Genomic DNA, 26,818 nt, shown 5'->3' with positions numbered 1-26,818 from the left:
CGAGAACCGGCCCGGGGTGTGTGTCGTCGGCGGGGCTCGGACCCCCACCCACCGGCCCCGGGGTGTGTGTCGTCAGCGGGGCTCGGACCCCCACCCCACCCCGAGCCCCCGGGCGCCCCCAGTCTGCGGTCCGAGGACCGGCCCGGTGTGTGTGTCGTCGGCGGGGCTTGCGCCCCCACCCCGGGCGCCCCCGTCGCGGTCCCGGCGCAATCTGGAAGCCACGCCGTGTTTATACTAAAAGAATAAAGATTTTTATTAAGCATTGTAAGTTGCATTCAATAGCCTTCGGTACAGCACTCCACAACCCACCTACAATCAGTCAGACCCAACAGCAGTTCATTCTTGCACAATCCATGAGTTAGGGCAGAACTCCCTTCAACTTACAGTAAGATCCTACTCAGGTCTCGCGGGCAGGGATTGGGGAATTACATCTCATTTCTGATCACTAATGTGTGATGAAGAGCATCAGGAGAATTATATGAAAACGAATAAGAAGTGATTCTGATTTCAAAGTACATTGTTTGGAAACAGTAACAAAAACATCAAAATGATATAAGTATACCTGCTTCTACTAAATTCTTGATGGGAAAGTTCTCAAGAACAAGCAATTTGTTTCCTGCTACAGAAGGGGAGGTTGTTTTTTTTTTGTTTTTTTTTAAGATCAAAGGGATTTTTTTTTTTTGTTTTTCACAGAATTTCATATTTTGCTAATATGAAGGCATAAAACAGCAACAAAGAACAATAATGCATACAGCAGTGAATACACCAGGGTAATGTTGATATTTGAAACAGCTAGATAATTTTTGGGGGGTTTTTAGAATAAATGCAACAGAGGTCAATAATCACAAAATTTTAAGGTTAGAGCAAGATCAGTCAATGACTAAACAGAGTTAACATCTTTTATAGGACTATTACTGATTATTAGCATTTTGTTTTGCAAATGGGCACATACTGGTAAGAATGGAAGGACAATAACATGCATAATATTAACTACACACTTTAAAAATTATGAACCATGCAGAAGGTTAGCTCAAGTAGTAGCACTAATGGTCTACGTCCGATCAAAACCACATAGTTCATTGATCACAGATGCATGGTATTAAGTCACGAAAAGTTTCAGAACACATTGTGTTGATTTTGAAAGGTCATTTGCATCTTCTATGATTTCAACTTTATCTCCATTTAACTTGCTTGTAAAGTAAGTATGATGTACTGCATATTTAAAATCAGCAGAACGGCAATATTACTCTATAATTTTTTAGTTTTGATAGTTGCACTTTTTTTTTTAACACAAAAGAACCACATCAACAGTGATGAGATTTAAGTAAGAAAGAAAAACCGTGGTGTGCCTTATTTCTTTCATAATCATAAAATCAAAGCCTTAGACAAAGCTTTCTTGTGAACAGTAATGCAAAATCAAAGATAATGGCATACATATGGTGCCAAATGCTAAAAATGATATTTAAGCTATATATACTTAAAGACTGCCAGAATTTGTTTTCTTTATAGTTCAAGAAACACAACTATAGGCTTTTGTCATAACCAGTTTAAACTGTGTGTGTACTTCATTTTAAGTGTGGGAGTCAAATGCTCTTCATTTTCTTTCTCTCTTTTTGTTTTATTGTAGCATTTTGACTACAACTGGTTAAAACTAAAAATGTGTTGTTTAAATCTCTGATATCAAAGAGGGATCCGAATTTCCAAAGTCCTCATTTTTCTCTTACGGAAAGGAAAAAATGTACATAACTGTAGGCTCTCTTTCTCTCCAGATATTCCTGAATCCTACCCTTCCAGCATCCTTCACCCTCTATAAAAAATAAGTTTACTCTTCTTTCTTTAAGACAGCAGCCTCCAGAGCATCAGCTCTGCGGCAAGCACTGTCTGTACTTAGTGCATTTAAGTGAGGATTTGTATTGCACGTCTTAGAGTCATTGTTCAAGGCACTTTCCGAGTGGCTGGGGGCCCTGGCGTCGCCTGCGCTCCCGTTCATCTGGGCAGCAGGCTTCTCCTCAGCCACCGCTCCGTTTTCAGCCAGGGACCCATCTGAAGACACGGCGGACGACTTGGGTTCCCCGGATCTTGACTTCAGTTCTTTGGCCACTTCTTCCGCTGAAGCAGCATAAGGAGGCTTGCCCTGGTCAAAATCAAGGACAACAAGCAATAAAGCAGCTTTGATGAACAGTGGGAGAGAAGGAATGCCTACCAAGGCCTGACACCGCCTGCCTCAGATTCAACAGCGGAATGCACGGCACGGGTGTGCTCTTCACGGTGTGTGCTCGCTGCCCTTACGTACTCCGTGGGCTGGACAGCCCGTCCTCTCTACGCTCCCTGTGCACCTGCGCACTCTCTCTCCCCTTCTCTCCATACACTCCAGTCTATGTTCTCCGCAGTCTGTCTACACAGTCCGCACACTGTACAGGTTCATAGTCTGCATGCTCTATGTACTCCATACCCGAGCCTACGTTCTCTAGCACCTGCAGAGCACACACACCTGCCCACTCTGGTCTGTACCTCACGCAGCAGTCCGCACGCTCTACACACTCTCGTGTGCGCACATCCTCGACAGTCTACACTGTCTACACTCCACACTCTCTCTAGTCTGTGCCTCTATAGTCTACACTCTAATAAACTCTGTCTTATTTCTGACTGACCTGCCACTGGCAGGAGCTTGTCTCAGCAGGTTCATCCTGGGACCCCTTCCCTCCACTTCTCTGTAGCTAATATCCTGGCCATGCCGGAGAGGCCCACTTGAGCTCTACCTCATCCTTCTGGGCAGTACCAGTTCTACCTTAACACCGCCCCTCAATAAATCCTGTCTGAAATTTCAGACTACGACTCCCCCAAATGTTCACCAACTAACACGTCTGCCTGTCACGGTCTGTGGGAGGCCCATTTCTACTGGGAAATGGAGGCAAACCTAAGTCCTCTCTGAACAACCCAACAAGAAATAAGTCTAAGCTGATAATCGCCACATATGTTTGTGACTTATCTCTTCTGAACGGGTCTCTCTGCTCCTCTTAACAGATTTAAAAGTAATTCTGGAAAAATATGAACTTTTAGAGTGATTCAGCTCATGTCCTGAAAGACAAGGAAGACAGCCCGAGATCTTCCAGGTGCTTACATCTTATACCATGGGTTTCTCAGCCTGGCACCGTGACATCTTGGACCTGATCGTTCTGCCATGGGCTGTCTTGTGTGCTACAGAGTGGTGGGCATCACTGGCCTCTGCCCATTAGAAGCCAGAAGCACCTGCAGGTTGAGCTGTGCTGATCAACAATGTCCCCCAAATAAGCCAATGGCCCTCAGGGGGGCGACATCACCAGGGCTGAGAACCGCTGTCAGAGGCAGACACACTGCCGAAGAAAACCTTAATGGTCTTTGCCTTCAAATGGTCATCTTTCAGTGAAGAAACTGAGACCCAGAACCCGAAAACTGCTTACAGATCTCCCAGCTCTGCATTCCTTCCCTTTCGACCCAAGACGGCAGCGTGTCTGGTCTCCAGTCTTCCCTACTCTGAAAACCAGGGTGTCTGCCTGGTTGAAAAAAAGGCCCTCCCTGCTCAGCCAAGTGGGGCTGGAGGTGCCCGTCGCCCTCGCCTCCGGCACGCCATCTCGCATGCTGGTGGTTCCTGGGTTGGTTCCCCTCTGGGCTCCATTCCCATGGGTCTTCTCACTTTAGAGTTCAGAAATACGAATGTGAGCTTTTCCACAAGTCAATACTACTGTCATTTTGTTGGAACCTTAAGAAAAATAATTAATACAAAAGTATAAGAGGGCAAAGCGGGGAAAAAGGTAACATCAAAGCTTTCCAACCTCCGAGCCCTCACTCTCTGAGGGAAAAGCCCCCTTCCACTAGAGAGACACGTGCAGCAGGGTCGCCAGGGCCGGCGGCGGGGGCCGGCTGGCTGGGGGCTCCCCACAGTCACTGTCTGGAGACCACGGGGGCAGGTACAGACGATGCCAGCGGAGGGAGCAGGCGTGCTGACTGCACCTGTTCAGAAACAGACGTGCCCTCTTTCTACAGCCAAGTCTTCCCATAAGCCTTGGCCACTACATGCCCCCCCCCGAAGGGCACCCCGAGCACAGGGCGGCACTGCTTCCTCCACCCGCTGACACTCGACCCTCCCGGGCGGCTGCAACACCAACAAGACAGACGGGCCACAGACGCTCGCAGGCCAGCTGCCCTTCACTATCTGCTTCTCAAGGGGCAAGAACACTGATGCCACCTAAAAACGAGCAACAGGAAGCACCGAGGTGGAGCCGTCAGAACACAGCGTAAGAACACCAGGGAAGGAACCGCACCCCTGCGGGCCGCCGTGCCTCGGCTCCAGCACCCGACCCAGAGGAGCAGCACGGAGCAGACCAAGAAAGCCCGGAGGGGAGGTGGGAGACGGAGGGGAGGTCCAAAACAGAAACAACGACGGCGCCGGAAACGAAGACCCAACTAGGGAAACACAACAGCAAGTGAACATCGTAATACACGAAGATGGCAAAAAGGAAGAAAAGCTTAAAATCGGAAATGCAAGTCAAACCACAATGAGATACCCAGCCAGACAGCTAAACTCAAGTATGGACAGTAAGTGGCGCTGGCGAGGGCACGGAGAAACGCAGACCCTCGTGCGCGGCTAGCGGGAAGGGAAAACTGCAGCCGCCGCAGAGAGTCTGGCCGTTCCTCAAGTGCATGAATGCAGAATGCCCACAGGTCCCAGGAATCACCCCCAGAGGAATGGGACGTCTGTCCATGCAAACACCTGAAGGCAAAGGCTGTAGTGAACAATAGTGCGTATCTGAAAGCTGCTAAGAGAGATACCAAAAGTTCTCATCACAAGAAAATACGTTTTTGTAACTATTCGAGGTGATGCAGGTTAACTAGACTTACTGTGGCGATCACTCTGCAGTACGTACGCCTGGGACTAATACCATGCTTTATACCGCTGACATCTCAATAACGCGGGGGAAAACCCGAACCTATACACAGATGCTCACAGCAGCATTACTCATAACAGCCAAAACAGTGAAAACAGCCTAAATGTCCATCAGCTGAGAAATGGATACACAAGATGTGCCCCGTCCCCCGGTGGAGCGTCACGCAGCAACAAACGGAGCGACGTGCTGGCGCTGCAACAGTGCCCTTCCGGGACACGCACACAGAGCACAGCCACGGAAAGCAGATCCGTGGCTGCCAGGGGCTGGGACGTGGCTGCTCCTGAGTAAGGGCTTTCTTCTTGGGGTGGTGAATGTTCGGGAATTAGCAGGGTTGCTGCATGACAGTAAGAACAGACTGCACTGTCCACCTGAAGCAGGTGAGTTCTGTCTCAAAAGAAGACCTCCAGGGAGCGGAGAACATGCCAAACACCGACAACAGACACGGGACGAGCTCCACAGGAATGCCAGAGATGAAAGCCAGGAAGGAAAAACAAGAGAAATGAAAAACCAGTAATCCAAGAAAACTTTCTGAGGTAAGACAAGATCTGAAACTGCGTTTAGAAAGAGCACGTTGTGTGCTGAGAGCACCAACCCAGAACGACCAGCAGCGGGGTGCATCACTAAACCTTGGCAGAGAAACAAAAACAATTTGGGCATTTGGGCCAAAACCCCAAATGACTTCCAAGGGAAACACAATTCTTTTATTATTAGTCTTTGACGTAAAGCTTTATGACAGAAGAAAATGACAGAACGTGCATGAGACACCTGAAGGGGAGGTAAGAACCACCGCTTTTGATTGTTAGGAAAGCAAAGTGCTTTCAAACGTGCCCTCGTTTCCACTGGGCCCTCCCTGTGAAGTGTGCTGAGGAGAGCCTCGAGGGACAGCGCTGGCGGACAGAGGACACGCTTCCACAGAAGCCGAGGAGATAGGCCGCGGTGGGGCAGCAGGTCAAGGCTGTGTGCCGGGACAACGCGATCGGTGACAGCACAGCTACCATCAGAAACGCGAGCGCCAGGGGACGGAGCCACTGTGCGTGCAGCTGGGACAAAGCCAATGACAAGTCCGGGGGCACTCTAACTCAATCATGCCCGGGTTCTCGCGGTGGAAGAAGAGACACATAGATACCAACAGTAAAGTTTAGGTCAAATTTCCAAAGTCTTAAATTTGAATTAGAAGAGTCCATATAAACCCCTGAGGTATTTCACCGAAGAAAAGCAGCGGCATACACACGCGTGTCTGTGTGCGCACGGTACATTCGAGTTCACGTACTTCCTCTAGCCCCGGTCACAGGAAAAGTCCAGAAACAGTGATTCGGTGTGAGGAAAGGAAGAGATTCAACAGAAGTCCTGTGACAGTAAAAGCCCTTGGTTTAAATTATAAACAGGAGTGTGAATTCATGAGGATTGTATCTTAAAAAAAACGCAATAAAAAGCACGCATGTCATGTGTGTGTTTCTGCACAAAGAAACAGGACTGCATGTCCAGGCGTGTGCACACAGAGCACGAGGAACAGTAACCGACCCCATGGCATCGGGGTCCACGGGCACCCAGACTGTGGTCTTGAAATGCCATTTCCCACTAAAGAGCCCAAGGAACTCAGAGAAATGTGGTGGTTCTGCTGGGCCAGGCGATACCTGCAAAGGAAGCTGCCGCAGACCAGACGCCACACGAGGGCCCACGCCAGGGTGGGCAAGGGTCTGTCCTGCAAGGGCTGTCATACTCAGGTACCAAACAGGAGGCGAGGGGAAGAAGCTTCTCTTTATAAAAATACCCCAGTAATAACAAAAAAAGAAACGATGGAACAAGAATGTCTTCCTTCTGCAGTTTCCGGTGACTGCGTGGATCCGGTCAGCGGCACGTCTTGACAACAGGTCCTGACACGCAGACACGTAGCCCGACAGAAGCACACAGGTCCACCTCAGCCTTGGCACCGGGACAGACCCACTCCCAGGACGCAAGACAGAGGCCGGGTCACGGGGGCCGCCCCCTCAGCACACACGCGGCCAGACGCAGGAAGTCTGTGGGTGACACACCGCGTCATCCGTCCTCCAACAAAGTGAAGGAAACAAGCAGGGAGGGAGGGAAGCCAGCGGATCCAGGGACTCTGAAGAACATGGGCACCCCACGGAGACAAGGAAGAAGCTACGGCACACAGCTGTCCTGTGTGGCTCTGGTGTCTGTGTTTTATACAAAGGCCCCGTAGCCAGCAGGGCCGGCAGCAGCACGCGGGCTTCTGCACAGGACAGGCTCTGGGCTGGAGCACAGCAAGGGCGGCTTCCCCTCCCTCTCGTCAACCTGATTCAGAGGCTGAGTGCCTTCCGCTCAGAGGGGCGTTTCTGAAAGCAGAGGGAGGTCGGGGTGGGGCTGGGGGGCCAAAGTGAGCAGAGCCCACCCCCCACCCCGGGGGATGCTGCACTGCAGACTGGGCCCTGCTTCTAGGGAGGGGGCTGCCTTTGTACCTGACTCGCTAGATTTCATCAAAACAGAAGTTTCTGGGGCGCCTGGTGGCTCAGTTGGTTGAGTGTCTGACTCTTGGTTTCAGCTCAGGTCACGATCTCATGGGTCCTGAGATCCAGCCCCACATCGGGCTCCACGCTCAGCGGGGAGTCTGCTTGAGATTCTCTCTCCCTCTGCCCCTCCCCCCGACTCACTCTCTCTCTACAATAAAAATCTTAAAACAAACAAAACAGAAGTTTTTAAGATGCTGAGGTCAGCTGGTAAAGGCAGGCATTTTAGTTTCTCTTGGCCAATTAAATTTCCGTGCGTGGGTTATTAGTATGTGAGTCCCAGGAGTCCTGAGGTTTGCACGTTGCAGCATGGACAGAAATGCACACTTTGATTAAATGTTGTAACTCAAGAAGTAGACTGACTGGCATTTCTAAAAGATCCTTCTCAAGGGGAAATTCATCAGGATCCAGGTTCTGAAGTGGTAACAGCCAAAGCGGGACGAAACTCCAGCTCTTTTCACGGAGACATGTACATGACTCTGTCCCCTCACAAGCCAGCCAAGATGGTCCAGGAGAAGAAAAAGATTTCAGTTTTCTTCTTAAACCCTAACTGCTATTTACCTAAATAATGTTTTAGAACATAAACGCCACTGACAGCCCTGGAACATCCCCCGTGCAGCTGTGACCAGGAGACCATACTCTTCGGCACCGATGACAACGGCGGCCCAACTGGGCTGAGGGGTCACGCCTCGCGCCACCACTGTGTTAGATGCACACTCGACAGCGACAGAAACACCCCAGCACTCCCCGTCTAGACCCAGGCACCGAAGGACTAGCCCGCGAGACCGGGCCCTCGGGGTGCGCCACCGCCCCGAGCTGCGGATTACCTGAATCACACCCTGGTTTTTATAGCCTCTGCCGTAGTACCGTCCACCTCTTCCAAACGTTCTGATCACCGGGGTGGAAATAACTCCCCTTGGACGCCTGAATGGATAAAAGAGGACAGAAGCACACAGGCTTGAATCTGCTGAGACAGCTAAGACATTTAAAATGACGTCCATCTCACGCGGTAGACTTGTGCCACAGCACGGGTTTATCCCAACATTCCAAGAAATCAATCTTATTGTTTTGGTCCATATCCAGTGCATTCAATTTGAAAAACAATACACTTCAAAAATGTTACTTTTTTTGAATATTGAAAAACGGTTAATTGAATAATGTGTGGATAATTATTTAATAATGGTTAAAACAACTACATAATACTACATATAATGGAATCCTTTGTAACCACAAACAGTGACATCAAAGAATGTATCTAATGATATAAAAATGTTCCTAGTACAGTCATAACTGAAAGAAGAGGCTGTTTTCTTATTAATACAAACACGTTTTCAGAACCTACCCTCTCGCTGGTCCTCCAACAGAAACCACCTGTAGGGGGAAGGGCCCGCGGCTCCCGCGGCCCCGTCTGCTCCCAGCCCAGTGGCCGACCACAGTCCCTGCTATCTCTAGCTTCCCTCCCTGAGAAGGTATCGGCTGGATTCCTGCAGAAAAAACAGAACAGATCTTGACAATCACAGAATTAAAAATAGCAAAAACAAGCAAGCAACTTCTTTTCAATTGTGGTTTACGTTTCATATAAAACCCCCTTCCCTTGTTTTGTGAAGACTTATTTATTACGTAAAGTATCTATGTGCACATCATTTGATTTTAATGGTTTTAACTGTTGTTAAAAATACACCTGAGAGTAAGCAAACATGTTGGCTATTCATAGAACTCATGGCAATTGAAACAAGCTACAAATGCAACTGTGCAAGGCTTTTAGCCTGAAATAGGTTCAACAAAGTGCTGCCACTGGGTGCTCAGGAACCCCCTTCACCACCAAGGTGGACACCTGCAAACTCAATGTTTTCTCTTCCCGTAACTGCTTCCAAGTCTCCTGCCTTCACCAAACATTACAGAAGTTAACCAGTAAACGTGGCTGTTATTTCTCACTGTATTGTTAAATTAGAATTCCTTCACGTGGGGTCACAAACATCCACTGTATTCATTAACTTCTATTAGCTACATACAGCCTGCATTTTCTAAGGTTTTCTGACTAAACTAAGAAAATTCTCAACTAACTGACAGCAGAACTTCTGATAAAAACCAAACAGAACAGAACCTCAGGCTGCTTATTTCCTGGCAGATGGAATGGGTTCTAACACACTCTCCATCATCCAGGTGTTCGACATGACAGTTAGCTGCCACACAGCACTGCCCCACAGGCAGATCTACGACAAGCCTCACATTCCTAACAGCCACACTGAAAAAATACAAAAACAGATCAAATAGGTTTTGATAATGTTTTATTTGACCCAATATATCCCAAATAGTATTATTTCAATGTGTAATCAATATAAAAAGTACTAATTAGATATTTTGTTTTCTTTTTTCTATGTTAGGTCTAAAATTGGATGTGTATATTGTGTTTAGGGCCCAGCTCAGCTTGGACGAGCCCAGGTCAAGTGCTCAAGAGCCACGGTGGCCGACGGTTACTCCACTAGACAATGCAGAGCTGAGCTCCAGACACAATTTGGGGGAAGTTATGAAACAGGTTCCTCTTGCCACTTCAGCCCAAGAAACAACTACTTTTTTTTTTTAAGATTTTATTTATTTGAGAGAGAGCGAATGAGAGAGAGAGAGCATGAGAGGGAGGAGGGTCAGAGGGAGAAGCAGACTCCCCGCTAAGCAGGGAGCCCGATGTGGGGCTTGATCCCGGGACTCCAGGATCATGACCTGAGCTGAAGGCAGTCGCTTAACCGACTGAGCCACCCAGGCGCCCCTCAAGAAACTACTTCTGACCCCACAGTGTCCACAGCCACCAGCCCACCCAGAGTTGTATCCCAACTGCACACTGACATGAGTGTCCAGACAAGGGGTGCACGGAGCTGAAGCCAATGGTGAAGCAGAGAGCACAAGTCACTGCACGTTGCATGGCGTGGGCAGGAAGAAAAGCGCCGGTGGGAGGCAGGAGAGGGGCATGCGGGGCCGGTGAGGGGGAGAAATGGCCCCAGAGCCCTGTGGGGGGGTAGGGGGCGCTGCGCTGGCCTGCGAGTCTTTTCTGCTCCAGAAGAGCTCTCCCTCCAGCCCCAAGGAGCTGAGCTGGAAAAACATTCCTGGGCAGGAGAGGAAGACTTGCCTGTCCTAAAGTTACTCAAAAATGTATCTGAAGAGCCCTGTAATGTGGATGGGATGGCCGGGTCTAACTCTGCAGTCCCAAAATATAGGACATGTGACAAAGCTACGAGTCACAAGCTCTAATTACAGCAAAATCACAAGACGTTATTTCAAAACTAAATGTTAAAAGACTTTTTTCTCTCTTGTAAGACTAACACATACAAGAAGAGAAGCAAAGGGAATTTAAAATAAACTCATTTATATATGTGGTATTAGAACTTTCTTTAAAAATGTTTCCTATGAAACAGTCTGTGGAAAGTTTTTGTGCCAGGAGTTCTGCTACGGCCTCGGAACCTTCTACACCAGCTCGTCCTCTCTCGCCGGGGAGCAGCCCACCAACGGGCACCGTCAGGCAGCCTGTCCCAGGACAGGAGGCGATGCTGGGGCCGGGCGCACAGGGCCACGTGGACACCCGATGGCCCCGCTGCAAGGCAGAGACCTGGGGGTGGAGGGGGCTGGAGCGGGCCTAGCGGAAAGGATGCGGTGCCGGGCCGGGACAGCAGAGGGGGGCCAGGCGGGGCAGCGAAGCTCTAGGAGAAGGCATGGCATAATTACCACCCTGCGACTTGCTAGTCCTGCTGCTGTCACCGCCGGAGAAGGCTCCGCAGTGCCCCGCTGCCGTTGCCACTCGGAAGGCACGGTAAGCGCCTGTCGCTACAGTCTCCCCATAGGGGCCTCCAAAGCCACAGACTCCTGTGGGACCCGGGTGGAGAGAGACGGAGAAGCCATGAGGAGCAGGTTCGGGGGGAGCCGCCGGTGGACTTCTGGGCAGAGCGACCCCGTCTCCTTCAGCTGCTGCTCCCACACCATCAGCTGCCAGGAAGGGGGGTCTCCCAGCCCCCCGCACCAGCACTGGAATAACTCTGAACTGTCAACCACAGGGGCTCAGCCACTGGCTGGGGGGGGAGGGGGGGGGAGGGGAGGGCGGCCTTGGCAGAGAGGACTCCTCTGGCACCCCAGACATGAGCCGACCAACCCTAACACCTGATCTCTGTAGCAGGTTGTATTTCCCTCTCTCCCCTCCTCATCACGGCTTCGGGAGTCGAGTCTGCGCTGGTCTCTCCTGAAAAGCTGGTGCTGCAAACTTCATCATAAGCCTGACGATTAATTACCAGTTCCCAGCACAGCAAGACATGGACCACCACGGGGCTACACGTGGTGCACATGGCATGTGCGCCTGTCCCCCCACACCGCCGGGCCCTCCCGGAAGCGCCTGCACACTCACCTGCAAAGCCCCGCCCTCGGCCCTGAGCCGGGGGGACGGGCCCGAAGTGCCGGGGGTACACGGAGGCAGGGTAGAAAGGCAGCGCCGCAGGCGGCGGGAAGGGAAGTGGGTGGCTCTGCCGGGAGAGGTTCAGCCCTTCCAGGATGCTCTGCCGCATCTTTTCCACCTTGGCAGCTTGCTCGGCCTGCAAGTCAAGTGCCGGCACGTGAAAACGTGGCTCACAAGGCTTCACTTGAATTGGAACGGACAGGACAGAGTGAGACACGCCAACTGCCAGGACACGTCTGCATACTTCCCACAAGTCACGGTCTGCGTAGCCACACTTCGTACGGAAGGCAAGCAAGACTGAAAACGCAATGAACAGATCCCTCTCGCTCCCATGACCTCGATCCCAGACAAACATCAACTTAAACCCCGGCTTTCTTGGCTTATTTCCAGGCAAAAACCATTTACTACAGGAGTTCTTCATTGAAAGTGTTTTGGTTCTGGAAACCAGCGGCTGAGTCCAGACAGGTCACGCTGCAGCACAGACAGCGCCCACGGACTGGCGCTCAGGCCGGCGTGTGCTGCGCATGATACCGAGCACACTGAGACACAGTGGCCGCGCTGGGGTGGGACAGGAAGCTGCCCGAGGGGGTCACATCGCAGAGGGTAACGTCACCCACACAAACGCGCCCAACACTGCTCGTGTGCGTCAAATTCACCGTGAAAAAACACCTACAACATTCGCCTGGAGTGTCTTTTGTTAATAAATACATAAAGACATACAGCAACCCCAATTCTTGATCCGAGGCTCTGAAAACCTGCGCACCCCATGAATCTGTCTTTAGACTGAGGCTGACTTGGGAGCCACGGTGGCTCAGGGAGAATACGTAGTTAGAAGCCTGAAGCAAACGTGAGCCTCTTTCGTGCAACGGGACAAGATCACCTGACGGCCGACTTCACCTTATGCTTAAACCAGGATTTCACACAAGCATGATCCCTCCTTATCCATGAGTTCCCCGTCTGTGGATTCACCTACTGCTGAAATGTATCTGTAACCCCGAATCAGTGCTCGTGACCTTCTCGTGGCGATCCGCAGACCCGTGCAGAGCAGGGTGAGGTGGGAGGTGCCACCAGGGCTCTGCCATCCTGTTTCAGATTTTACACCGTCTACTTAGTGCCACGTTTCTGTGTTTCTGTGGGTGATTCTGCTGTTTGAAATGGGCCCGAGCATCGTGCTGCGTGCCGGCTCGTGTCCCTAAGTGCCAGGCTGTGGGATGTGCCTTGTGGAGAAAGCCCGTGTGTCACGTGCACTGTTCAGGCTGTTAGAGTGCTGCGGCCGCGAGGACAATGTGAGTGAGCAATATATGTCCATCGAGACGTCTGGCAACAGAAACACACACAAACAAGGCAGCGTATGGAGCTGTGACAGAGATGTGGCCAGAGGCCGGTAGAAACCCAGCCCCGTACGACCCGCAGGAGCAAGGTTCAGCGTCCGGTGACTGAGTGCTCAGGTGGGTACAGCACGCCGCCTCTACATCCGGAGCTCGGCGCCCGCGGCCTGCACGGTCACTCACGCACACGCGGGGCTGGCCCGGGCTCAGGAGCCGGCGCACGTTCCTGCATCCTGGTTTGAGGCGGCCCGCCCCTCCTCCCTGCCCCCCACCGACGTTCCCCGCAACTGACCTGACCATCACAGAGGTCGATGAGTGGGGTCTTTTCCCGGCTTGCTTTGAGGAGCTTGGACTGGAAGAGCTTCCCATCAAAATACATCCAAGGGCAGCAGTGCTCCCAGGGCACCGGCTGGCCACACGCGTCGTTCGCAAACAGGGCCATGTCCACACCACTCATGAAGAGAGCTGACAGCTGAATGCCTCGGGGGTCGAGGTTCTCAATCTTTAAATGGAAAAGAGTGATTTCCGTGGAGTAAGAGCACGACAGGCCCCGCTTCTCGCAGCGTCTAACTACAGCTCTCCACGGTTAACGTGGACACCCCTCCACCAAACGCCCCTAAGCACAGTGACCCTAGCGCTGGGCTATCTGAGCACAGACTTTTTATGTTACTTAACGGATTTACGTTTAAGACACCGCTGTATAAATATACTGCTTATTTCAATGTGGAACTGCAAAGCGTTGTACCAGCGCACAGTGAGACCGCGCTGTGGCTGACGCCACACAATAACAGACTACCAGGAGTCTCCTTAGCGCTCAGGAAGTCCACAACTCACGCATGACAACAAGTCACACTGCAGATCCTACATGCTGCCAACGTAGGAACAGAAAGATTATAACAAGGAACATTCTAGTAAGATTCTACATTTTTCAAGTCATTATATTAAAAAAGTACTCAGTATAATTTCATTCTAAAACCTGTACTTCATGTTTATATCATTTTATATGTTAATGTTTTAGATAGCAACTCATTAATGAGACTGTCAAATGTTTCGGGAGAAATGGATAGCTTATAAATGGAGAACACAACAACAAAAACACTGTGTCTGGACCATGCAGACTATCTCTCCTGGCCCCCCCCGCTGGTGCTGCCGCCCCCTCTGCTCGCACCTGGTGCGCTGGGCAAGGAACACTGACAGATACAGTCAACTCTTGATCGTCTGTCTACGAAGGACCTGGTTTGTGGATTATCCAGAACCGAGCTCTCACTGCCTGGCTTCTGTCTTCCTGCCCTGCATGCTTACTTTCTAAGGTGATGGTGTCCCAAGAATGCATTCTTTACGGGGCACCCACTAAGTGCCTAAAAGTGGCAGGTGCCCTGGCTTTTCATTAAAAAGGAAAAAGGTCATGCCCGTGCCAGATAATGATGAATTTATGAGCATCTGCCATTTCGTGCCAACATCCCCACAATCAGCTAATGCCGTTTTCCAACCTCTGTGTTTTGGATTTTTCCAAACCTGGAAAAGCCTGTCCATGCCCGCAGCCTAGCCCGCCGGCCCCGGCTTTGGGAGCGGCTTCTCTGGAGCCTCCAGCCTCACTGGGAGGGATACCACGCTCGGCTGAGGGCAGGCAGGGCTGCATGATGGGACTGGGTGCATTTTTATATTTATGAGCAGAAAACACAGAAAGAGAGGAACAAAATGGAGAAAGAATTCATTTGAAGTGGAAAAGTCCCTTCTCCTCTGAGAGTCTCGAAGCAGAAAGTGGGAGCGTTTCCTCCTGGAAAGCTGACCCTGGGAACGTGGCCTCGCAGCGAGGGGACCATGGGGAAGCCAGGGGTGGCCAGTGTTGTCCCGCAGGGCAGCAGTGCCTTCTGGGGAAGCTGCTGCCAGCGCCCGGTCCCCGGTGGTGGCCACGTGCACATGCCACCCCTCACGTGCAGGACGGAGCCCCCGCCGCCCGGCGGGCAGACATGGAGGGCTCTCCCGGGCAGCTGACGGGAGGTGTGGGGAGTCAGCCTCACCCACACACATATCTACTTATTCTAAAAAGACTCACCATCAGTGAAAGAACCGTTTGCATGGGTTTCAAAAATGATTATCAACTCATTTAGTTTTACTAACAACAACTACCATAATTTCACAGAAAAAATTCTCAAAATAAACGCTGTTTAAATAATGTAAATAAAATCTCAACTGCCGTGCAGATCTTGCCTGGTCCAAACAGTTTTCTAAATTACTTCACACAGTGTTTTGTATTTCTTTCCCTACGTGCTAATTACACAAATAACGCTACGTAACACCTACAGGGACCGTGACACGTACGTATCGGGTACCGCTGTGCGCATTGTCACGTGCATTCTCTCGTTTACGTCTCGACCACTGTGCGATACACACACCTCTCCTAGCACTCCACTTCACAGAGTGGGACACGGAGTCACAGGGCGCTCGGGGTCCTGACACCGGTCATCGGCAGCACCGGAGTCTGATCCCTGGGTCGTGGGTGTAGCTGCGACGGTGGCATCCCAGCCTCACTCTCTTACACCCAGGAAGAGAAAATCGTCAGCAGTATCCAAAGTCCCTCAACTAGAGAAAGTGACACAATTCTCTGACTTTATAGGAAATACAAATACGGAATTCAATCTCTGCCCAATTAGCTCAAGAACCAAATGCCAGTGAGGCTGCCCCGCCCAGCACCTCTCTGCTGGGCCGCAGACCCGTCCTCTGATTGGCCATGTCACCTGCACGCACCCTGACTCTTGCAGGCGCCACAGGGGCCTGATCCAGTCGTAGAGCTCCTCCTCCTCCATCTTTTATGTTCTGCACTGAGTAGGCGAAACTGTTACAAGAATTTAAAGCAATTATAAGGACATCAAGAGCAGGGGAGAAAGAAACTGGATAAATATTGAGCCTGTACAAAGTCCTTCTCCCGACCCTTTCCCCGCCTTCCTCCAGGCACAGGGTCAGCACTGATTTACCTTCAGCACTACCTTCATGCGGGTAGCCTAAGAGAAGCACCTAAAAATACAGCAGGGAAAACAAGGGCCGTTGATCCCTGTAGACCACGTCTGCGAGGAGCCACGCCGGACACGCAGCTGTTCACGGTCACGGTGGGCAGACTGAGCACCCACACACAAGCACTCTTACAAAGTCATTCTAAATTAATGCTTTCAACATCTTTCCCCACCAAACCTCCCATCAGAAAAGCCAACGAGAGGCCAAAGTCAGAATTGGGTCTTTTACTTTTCTCCTTTTTATTCTAAAAAGCATAGAATGGACAAAAATGGGAGAAAAAAAATAGGGTCTGGGCAATCCACAAACTGGACAGAGGCCCCTAAGACAACCACCAAAATCAAGAGTTGACTATATCCCAAACAGTGGAATGGCATTGCATGGAAAAGCATCATCCTTGCTTTCGATATAACAAATTTTAATGGTTAAATGAAAAACCAATTTAAAAATTAACTTTTCTATCACTGAATTTTAGGACTCTCAGCTTTGCCTAGGGATTTCTGTAGTATTTAAATAATGATTATTCCTATCAATTCTCAATCTGATAGCTGAGAGAATCCTCAATCTTAAAAAAAACAAAAAACAAAAAACTACCTTTCCCCCCAGTGAATACTATTTCCCCCTTCTAGCTCTACGGAATCTGGGCTGCTTGGGAGTGAAGTGCCAGCAGTGCAGGCCGTCCTTGAAGGGAAGGCGGACCTCCAGACCAGCAAGAGCCGAAGGGACAGTGGCGGGCCTCAAGTCACTGCACATAAAATGGGTCTTTCTAAACACAGCTCTAGAAACACCTGGCTTCAGATGAAGGATCAGGAGAAAACCATGAAAGCACTAAGACCTCAAAAGAACCAAAATGAAAGCTTAGAGTGTGGCTGTCTTTCAAAAGTTACACCCTGTGTGTTGATCCAAAATGAAAAGGATATGGGAGAGAAGATGAACTTTGAGGAAAAGCAACTTGATGGTGAGTAAGGCTTGGTGGGCATACCTGATACCTGGCGGTCTGATTTTCAGAACTGGGATGTCAATACTGATGTAATAATCTAAATAAGAGAAACAGGAAGTAGAGGTAGAGGGATGGCACCACACGCTAGTCAAAGTATTCACAACACCCCTGAGCACAGGCTGGGGACGAAGACAGAGCTGATGGCACCACCAGCCGGGGGCACGCAAGCGAGAGCCTGCGCTGAGGGCCAGCCTTTTGGGGACACCCAGCCAAATACTCTAGAACGAAAACTTAAATTCAAAAACATTACAAATGAAATAATTTCTGTCTAACAAACAGAAAAGCTTGATCTGCAAAGTAAAGAATATAATTTGGGGTGGGTTCTAAGTTTTGTTGTCTTATTTATTAGCTTGTGTCGAAGTCATCAGAAGCCTAGGGCGACCACGGGTGACCCAGGGCTCTGCACAGTCGAGGGCCACTCAACACCAAATTACTGAATATAACTAAATAATTCAGGGGAACCAGACATTGACTGGGCCCCAACTGTGGAATACTGAGTATCTATAAAGCGAGCCCCAAACAGCCCTGCAGGGAAAGAATGCCTTCATAAAGAATGGCTAAAAGATCTAAAAGTGAAGGCAATTTGTCAAAAGAGATTATTTGATTACAAACCAAGTATTAAAAAACAAAAACAAAACAAAAAAAAACTATGTCAAAGGAAAAAAAACAAAAACCCTGTACATTAAAAAGAAAAGGCAGATCCACTGATTTAGCTAACTCTGGAAAGTCTTAAACTTTCTAAAGTTTAGTACAGACATTATAGAAAGCGAGTACAGCTGTGCGAACACAGCGACTAACCCAAGTGCACTGAAAAGATAAGCACCCCGAAAAATCAGGGGACCACTTGGAGAAAATTAACGTTGCCAAAACAATAAAGAACAAAAGGAGTTACTGGAAGGAAAACTTAAAAGGAATACGATGTTAAATGCTAAGCAAAAGGGGCACAGGGATGATGGCGTCACACTGTTCTTCAAGTGGCTTTTTAAAGGGGTTTACAATCGAGGAGGGCCAAGACTATTTTTTAGAGAAAACGAATGCTGTTATTAGGAACAACAGAACGAAACGAGAAAAGAATCCTGGCCAGATGTGAGAAAATCCTGAAGACCAAGCCCTCCCTGGGGTTCGGGATCCCCACCTGAAACAAAAGCAAGTTTACTTCCTGATGTGAAAATAAGAGTAAACGCCCCCTGGTAACGAGGGAAAACCTCTATCGGACAGAAGTAGACTTGACCGTTTCCACCACCGGGAAGGATACTGCCTTTGCCCTGAAGGCTCCGAAGTCTGCAGCTCGGTTTTCTAGTCTAGCGCTCTGAGCGGCTCTGCCCGGTGAGGTCAGCCCTCATCACAGAAGTCCGAAGCAACACTTCCCAACACAAGGAATGAGGCTTGTCCATTACCTTGAGCTCCTGCAGCTGGTCAGGCTCATAGAGTTTGGGGGACAGCGCCTGAGCCAGGAAGGCGTCCAGCTCCTGGCGACGCAGGATCCGTGCTCCAGGCCACTGCACCATATACCTACAGGTGGACAGAGAGGGTCTGGTGTCAGGATGGAGCGGTCACCAGTCACACACACAACCTGGCATCCAGGTTCTAGGGACACTCAGATGACATGCGCTGGCGGGGGGGGGGGGGGACCACCGAGAGTTCTCCCCCAGTGTCTTTATGCGCACTGCATGACACCAGCTACAAACGCATGTCTCATCACCTGGGCTCAACACAGTGTTTGCTTTCAGGGTGATTAAAATAGCACACCACATTTGCACACGCTGCAAAGCGGCTGCTCAGCGATTTCTGGTACAACTTCACTCTGGTAAGGTATTCAAACCCTGAAAATACAATGTAAGCACCAATTTACATGATTGATTTATTTCGATTCAAGACCGGATACCTGGAAGGCAGACTCTAGGTCCAAATAAAAAAGACGCAGCTTCTGATCAAGAGCGAGTGTTGCGGGCGACACATGCACACCAGAGGCTCCCGACCGCAGGAGCGCGCCAGGGGAGGGGACAGAGCGGGGCCCACGGGACCAGAATGGACACCACGGCCTCCAGACCAGTGCCCACAACCCTTGGACACGCTGACCTCCCGGGGGCAGCTCTGGTGTGAGCAGCTGGAGGTGAAATCCACTTTTATTTTTTTTAAGATTTTTAAATTTTTATTTATTTGACAGAGAGAGCACAAGTAGGCAGAGTGTCAGGCAGAGGCAGAGGGAGAAGCAGACGCCTCGCCAAGCAGGAAGCCCGATGCGGGGCTCGTTCCCAGGATCCCGGGATCATGACCTGAGCCGAAGGCAGACGCTTAACCGACTGAGCCACCCAGGCGCCCCTGAAACCGACTTTTAAATCTGAAACATCCATCTGCGCCATCTGCCTGGGAACCGCCAGGCATCCATGGTCTTCCTCCTTACTCACCTCGCCACAAGCCCTGCCTCCATGACAACCCCAGCCCCGGCTTGAGGCTCCGCAAGAGCCCAAGGGCCCCAGCCCTGCACTCGGCAAACCTGATTGCTAAAAATAACCTGGGGTGACAGACCCCTCTGTGACCTCTGATGGGCGGCTCAAAAAGAGCAGAGACAGCTGTGACATGCCTCACAAAGCTCCTTCCAGTCCTGTCTGCTGAGGAAGTTCTCTCAGAGCTTAAAATCTAAGTCAACAAAAGCAGGAACAAGGTGGTGTGGAGCCCTATTTTGGTAATAATCAATATTCATCCACGGGAACGTGCGTGAACAGGCAACAAAGGAGGTTCCATCCAGCAGATTAGGAGAAGTATTTTCAATAAAAACCGGTACCAGGGACCGGTCTACACGGGCACATACCACCTCCAAGCCCCGCGGCCCCAGCAACCCCAGGGCAGGGGCCACCCCGCCCCACCTTAGAGATGGGGACACGGCGGCAGAGCTTACGCGCTTTGCAGGAACATTACATGGTGCGAGGAGGAAATTTCAAGGCAAACAAACGGTAGACGCTGCATCTGTATGGTATTTAGATTTAGCTGGATGTATTTAACGGAGATGTAAGCTTCACTTCGCTGAGCTGCCACTGTCCACAGGGACGAACACCACACCCCTGCAGGGGTGTGGGTGCCGCGTGCCTGGGGGACTGCGGTCTGCGTCAGGGCTCGATGCGAGAGAGCAGGTGTGCACAAAGGCCCCCACTCAGACAGCAGTGGCCGTGGGAAACACTGCTCCGTGTACGAACTCCAGCTGCACACCTGGCTGCTCTTGTATCGTGATGACATGCGCAGAACACGAGACCTGCCGTCGTGAGCACACGCACGTGGACAGCGCTGGCCTAAGACCCGCTCGGCGTTGTGCGCCCACCAGACACAAACACCTCCCCCAGCACCCCTCCCCCTGTTCCTTTTAAAATGATGAATGAGAAAAAAGGCCGTCTTGGGGACAGACTGGTTTTGTTGGCAGCAAAGACTCTCCAAAGTCAGTTTAGCTGAACAACAATGTTTTTGGTTAGAATCCCTGGTATGTCCCCCATTTGGCTTTCTATTCACATTTTCACAGAACCAGCATTCACCTCTCTCTTTCTGGGTACACAAGGGAGCGAGGCATGTGCGGAAAGGTCGGACTCAACCACACCACACAGGCCATGCCCACGGTCATCAGTAAAGGTGACGGACAACGGCCTGGCCTGCTCCCCCACCTGCCACGCCGCTCCACACGAGCAGACGTGGGAGGCTGTCTGTGGAGCCAGGCAGAGGCAGGTCCCTGTGTGACCCTCCTGGGAAGGCTGTGCTTCCTAGGGTGCAGGCACAGGTGCCACCAACTGTCTGCGTCTCGCTTGGGGGCTCAAGCCCTCCACCCCCTTATCTACCTACTGACCTGAGTCCCACCAGGACTGAAGCCAGCCCGCTGCTCAGGAGAACGTGAGTTCTCTGGGATGAGGGCCTGTCTTGGCTGTACGCTGGGAAAGCCGCCTTCCGCCCTGTTCTGAACACTCGCTCCACTCCCACACTGAACCTCGGCTCCGGTGTGCACCCCGCCCCCATCCCCCCTTCGTGAGGATGGTTCTAGAGATCTGGCTGCCATCCTCCCATCCCCCACTGCTGTCACAGTGTCAACTGCCCCAGAAGGGACACAGACATCAAGACCCTGGAGGCAGGAACAAACCTCACTGGAAAGAGACACTGGAACACACGCACCGAGAAACGGTCTAGTCAGGGGCGGACGAGCGGCAGCCAAGGTCTGGGAACCCATTTGTAGGGACAGCTTCCTGAAGCTGCCGCCCCGTTAGTTCACGTGCTGTCTACACGACGGACCATCTGCAGACAAGCCAGTGTTCGCCCCGCATCAACCCAGGGGAAGCCTAGACGCTTCAAGGACTGGAAGAGACTCGGCAGCTGAACGCAAGCACGAGCAGAGGTCTCCCGTTGCTGATGCACATCACTGGACAGCAGGCAAAATCTCACAGAGACATATGCACGAGCTGAACTAAGATGACTTTTCTGATTTTGACAATGTCTTTGTTTTTAGAAACACACACCCAAGAGCTCAGGGACAGAGGCATCGCATCCACAACTTCCACTCAAGGGCATGTGTAGGGAGTCTGGGTGAAGGACAGCCGCAAACTCCTCAAACCCCTCTCACAATTTGCTCAAGTTCGAAGTTATGCAAAACAAACAAACAAAACCCAAAAAGGAAAAACAAGGAAAGAGAAAAAGAAAGGGAAACCCTGTGGCCGACCCCCAGCCCTGCCCCACGCGGCCACCACAGCCAAGGGTTAGCGGCAGCACTCCCGCGGCCTCAGTGGGGAGCTGGCCTCAGGCTGACGCGCCCCTTCTTGCTGCCCGATGTCGCCGTCTGCAGCAAACTAACCTGCTCTCCTTGGATTTGCAGATCACTGGCCTTGAGAGTGAAGGACCAGTCTCTCCCAAGAGATAAGGCCAGACCACATTCAAAAATACCTGCCACGGATGCCAGCAAGTCTGTCAGGGTCCCGTGGACATAGAGCCGACTGCCTGGGCACCGTGTCTCCCGCTCGCAGCCCCCTCCCCATTCCCCTCACCTCCCCCTCTAAGACCCTCCCGCTTGGCCTGGACGGGGACGGTGGCCTTCCAGACATTAGTCCACCCTCTTCCCCGGTTGCTGGCTTTCTGAATAAAGCGACCTCTCTTTTCCCACCATCACTTTTCTCTTGAACGTTGATTTTTGAGAGGGGAGCTGCCGAACCTGAGTTCAGAACCGGTTCTGTCCAGGAACGGTCATCTGCTGGGCACCCACAGGGCCTTATCACCTCCCCTCCCGGGACCTAGGCCTGACCCCAGGGCCTCAGGAGCACACATTAACCCTGACCCCTCCTCCTGGCCCTTCCACGCACCACCCCCTCCAAACTGTGAGGCCTCGACTCAGCCCACCCCCATGACCTGAGGTCGTACGGTGGAGCCAAAGGGGACCATGCAGTGCGTCTGTCACCTGCCTGTCCCCAAGCCCAAAATGCAGAAGGTAGAACAGACTCTCTTAGTGGAAGTAGACCAGCCTGCTTACAGGCGGCCCCCAAGCCCCCGGGGACTTGTCCTGTGACCCGCAGTCTCTCACCTCTTCCTGACTTCGTCTCCTCAACCAGCTCTACCTCCACAGGACCTGAAACCGTGAGAGGCTCTCCACGCAAGAAACCCCAGATGTCTGCCCATCTCCACAGCCAAGCAAGGCACCTGCCTCCCACCAGAGTGCTAGAGCCTCTCGTGACATGGCCAGTCACATTTACTAATCGTCCCAAGTTCTAAAATGAGTATATTTTCTATAAACAACCATAAAGATTGTCTTAAAAATGGGGACCAGGACAATCCTGAAATCTGGACGACTTTACAAAGGCCTGGGGTGATGGCCAAGGAGTGGCCATGAGGACAAGGACAGAGACCAGGAGAGGAGGGCAGCCTTGGGTGCGGCAGGCGGCATCCTCTCTCCAGGTTGATGGACGGTCAGCTGTCCGCTGGGGTAAAGGCCACACACCAATTCAAACTTGGAAGAGAGAAATACAATCAACTAAATTTGTTCTTGCTAATTTGATCTTAGAGCACCGAAAATCTTCATCTCTAATGTTTGGCTACATATATATTTACTGATAAAAACAGGTCCATAAATGAATTTTCCATTTGAGGAAAACAGAAGATTGGAAACAAAGATCTAGTCTCTCCCACGAACCAGTCCTCAATACGCTTGTGCCAACCTCAGTTTAGAGAAGGAGAGGCTTCTACATGAGTCACTGACCTTAAAGCCTGTGATGAATTTAAGAAACATCAGGAAATGAACACTCAACTAAAGCTCTGTCCCGTCCTCAGCCCAGGGTGAGAAACAGGGGAGTCGGGGCCCAGGGAGGAGGGACACACAGGGCTGGACCCCCAGGCTCTGATGCCAGGCTCAGAGGCCGCCCCGTGGGAAGGGTCCAAAGGCATGAGGCACCTGCTTACCAGAAACACCCTGGGAGGGCCTGGGAGACCGTCTCTACCCCTAGGAAGCAGGGCTGCCTGGAGAAAGAGAAGGGTGGTGCTCCTAGGATGATGGAGACCCATCAGGAGAACACACAGGCCAGCCCGACACGGCCCCAGCCAGTGACAATGAAGCACCAGATTTCGTGATGGCAGGAGTGGCCTAGGGGCCCCTGAAGAAGGCAGAAGCTGTGAGTCCACGGAGGTCTGAGGAGGAACGGAGTGTTCACACAAACAGCCTCCCACGGAATGTGTCCTAGCTACACAGGGGACACAGCGGCCCCACTGCAGAAGCCTGTGGACACCCGCCCCGCCTCACGGCCAGGGTGCAGGCACACAGCCCGTGCAAGACCACAGCAACTGAGGGGCCGCCGCACCTTCCAGCGTTTGGTGGAAAAACCAACAGGACTTTACCTCCAAACACAAACAGAGGCTCTTAAACGGACCCTGAAGTTAGACAGAAATAGGCATGATGTTGATCCTGATGACTACATTGTGCTTTTATCAGAAAATGCCCTTGTTTGTTCGAAAACCACACTCCAGTATGTGGGTTAAAAAAAGGCTCTATTTTGCCCACCCCATCACCTCCTGCTCTGCAACCACCAGTTTCTTCTCCGTATTAGGAGTCTGTGTGTGTGGTGAGCACTGATAATGCACACGACTGTTGAGTCAATACGTTGTACGCCTGAAACTAATATAATGTATATTAATTATACTTCAATCAAAAAAATTAAACTCTTAAAACAAAAAAAGCTCTTTGTACTGTACTTGCAACTTTTTCCTAAGTTGGAAATTGGTTCAAAAAACCCCTCAAAAAACTAATGAACCTAGTTCAGACATGCATGTCAGCACGAACTAACTCCCAACACCAACAGTGTCCACACAGGCATCCGGGGCTGTCGGCTGAGGGCATGCCAGCATGCAGGCCCAGATCCGGGTTTTCAATCCCTCTCCAAGGGGCAGGAGCCGGACCCCTGGAGAAGGCAGGGTCCAGAGCGAAGCAGGCATCTTGTGGTACCAGAAAGCAAGAATGTGCTGGGGGCACAGAGGACACAAGAGCCCACTGAATGAGCCCCCGAGGCCCGAGCTGGAACAATCTGAGCAACCAAACAAACAAGGATACGTCAGGTTATAACCCTAGGAATAAAACAGATAACCACAAGTCCGTACCAATCTACACATGATTAAAAGAGCTACATCTGCCCTTCAGAACTCCTAACGACACATAACACACACAGCCTTCAACATCTCTAACGTTTAAGGGAGAAATTCTGTTTAAAATCAGTATGATATTTACATACAGTACACGCATACAGCCATCCCACCAACATGCCACACAGGATCAGTTCCGACGCACACTGCATCTCCACCACGCGAACACGGGACGGGGACCACTCCGCATGCACACGCACGGCATCCGGGGCGCCGGCCCGCCTACCGTAGGACGCAGCACAGCACCGTGAGGTGGGTGGGCACGCTGGCCGGGTTGAGCATGGCGGGCGTGTCCGACCTCATACAGGCCAGGAAGGCCCTCATCCTGCGGTTCTTGTCTTCCACCGCCTTCCCCAGCCACAGCCGCTTCAAGTTGGGGCAGGTCCACTCCCTGAAGGCAAGCGCTTCCACCAGCTCTGGCGTCTGCGGAGATTTCCCCTTGTAAGCTGCCCACTCTTTAATGATCACAGGCGGAACTGGAGGAGGGAAGAGCAGAGAAGAACCATTTACGCCCAGCTCAGCCACTGGGAGCCGAAACATATCCAACCCTCCAACAATTACAGTCTGCAGATGCCACCGCTCACACGTCAGTGCATTCTCTCATCAGCAAGCCACGGGCCACCAGTCCTCGGGTCTAGAACGTTCTGTCCCCTACGCACTTTCTCGTGGCTCAATCAGATTTCCATTCAGGCCACTGGTAAGTTTCTCCTCAATCAAATCATGACTTGATTTCCCCATACAACTAAGATGTACAAATCAGAGAGGTTGGAAAAAATTTATTAAGTCTGTTACGTTTTAATATTAACAACTGGTAAAATTTACAGAAGTATATGATTATCACGGAAATCCAATTTAGATAGCTAATCTTTTTCTACATAGACACTTTCACTATCAGATTTGAGAAACAATCCGCACTTGGTGCCACTTCGCTGGGAGGTCCCCTTTTAAACTGTGTTTTTAAAGATTAGTAAGAATAAGTGCCCTGCAGTGAGACCCTAAAAGCCCAGTAAGGCAGCAAACTGAGGCAAGATTCAGTGTTTTGAAATCCCAGGTGATGTCAGCACATGGTAATTCTATTCAGGAAGACTGAAGACAAAGCATAATAAAATTCCCCATTTCACCTCCAAAAAGGCAAGAAGGTCTAAGCTGATCTAATACGAAACAGTGGCCTCTTCCCCATAGTTGTCTTACCACTATTCGAGTCCATTAATTCTTAAAGCACAAACAAGCACCTCTTCCCACATACATTTAAATCCAGTAAGAGAAAAGTGTGACAGGGGAGTCACGGTGAAGACATGGCACACCACAGGGACCGCGTCCAGTGTCCCCTCGCTGCACTGAGGGGACAGGCCGATGCTGGGCTTTGGGTGTGTGTTTCCTGGGCAATGAAAGCTCACTTGGGCCCATGACTGCTGGAGCAGAAGTGGGAACCAAGAAGCAGCCAGCGTGACCCACCCAGAACCAGATGGCACTGGCACTCCACTGTCCTCTTCCACAGGCCCTTCTACCCAAACAAGAGCATCCCAGATGGGCTCACTTTCCCGAAAGTACCGCCCAATGCAGACGGGAGACTGAAGGCCCAAACTCTGGTGGAATGAGCGATGGACCACCTGCAGCTCCCCGGTCCTGCCTGCACAGGGTCCTGGAGAATGTGGGCAGCCAGACACCTGGACACACAGGGCATCAGCAACAGGACAGCCAGCTCCGCACACCCAGCCCCAGACAAGGCAGGGAAAGGTGCGCTGCCGCGGAACCCTGGGACTCCCACCCCAGGAGCAGGCTGCTGGAGCAGGGTGCCGGTCAAGATAGCTCCCCAAAATTGTCTTCTCACAAAAAAGTTACTGTTTTGTCACTGGGAAAATCCCTTTCATTCACATTTGAGTATCTTAACATTTAAACACTAAAGAAAAATCTAAAATGTGTAAAATACTTAAAGTCCATTAAGCGCAAACAGATACACATGTATACATAAA

At 51.0% G+C, this 26,818-nt stretch overlaps 1 protein-coding gene across 3 annotated transcripts in view; it reads right to left on the bottom strand.

Moving 5' to 3' along the window:
* Positions 1-228: 228 nt before the first annotated feature.
* The window catches only part of FAM120A (family with sequence similarity 120A), a 91,520-nt gene continuing 64,930 nt past the window's right edge, over positions 229-26,818 (bottom strand). Inside the window, exons 11-18 of one of the 3 annotated variants that reach the window (XM_032397777.1) lie at positions 25,072-25,321; positions 18,599-18,713; positions 13,485-13,694; positions 11,817-12,000; positions 11,147-11,284; positions 8,775-8,916; positions 8,260-8,356; positions 229-2,134 (exon numbers count right to left, since the gene is read on the bottom strand). In XM_032397777.1, the coding sequence (XP_032253668.1) occupies positions 1,823-2,134; positions 8,260-8,356; positions 8,775-8,916; positions 11,147-11,284; positions 11,817-12,000; positions 13,485-13,694; positions 18,599-18,713; positions 25,072-25,321 (1,448 nt within the window). In that variant the 3' untranslated portion in view covers positions 229-1,822. The remainder of the gene's footprint in view (positions 2,135-8,259; positions 8,357-8,774; positions 8,917-11,146; positions 11,285-11,816; positions 12,001-13,484; positions 13,695-18,598; positions 18,714-25,071; positions 25,322-26,818) is intronic. The other 2 variants (XM_032397778.1, XM_032397779.1) reach the window with 2 other exon arrangements.

The sequence above is a fragment of the Phoca vitulina genome, unplaced genomic scaffold (assembly GCF_004348235.1).
Source record: "Phoca vitulina isolate PV1807 unplaced genomic scaffold, GSC_HSeal_1.0 scaffold104, whole genome shotgun sequence".
Classification (NCBI taxonomy): Eukaryota; Metazoa; Chordata; class Mammalia; order Carnivora; family Phocidae; genus Phoca; species Phoca vitulina.
This window is presented reverse-complemented; position numbering and strand designations above follow the sequence as displayed.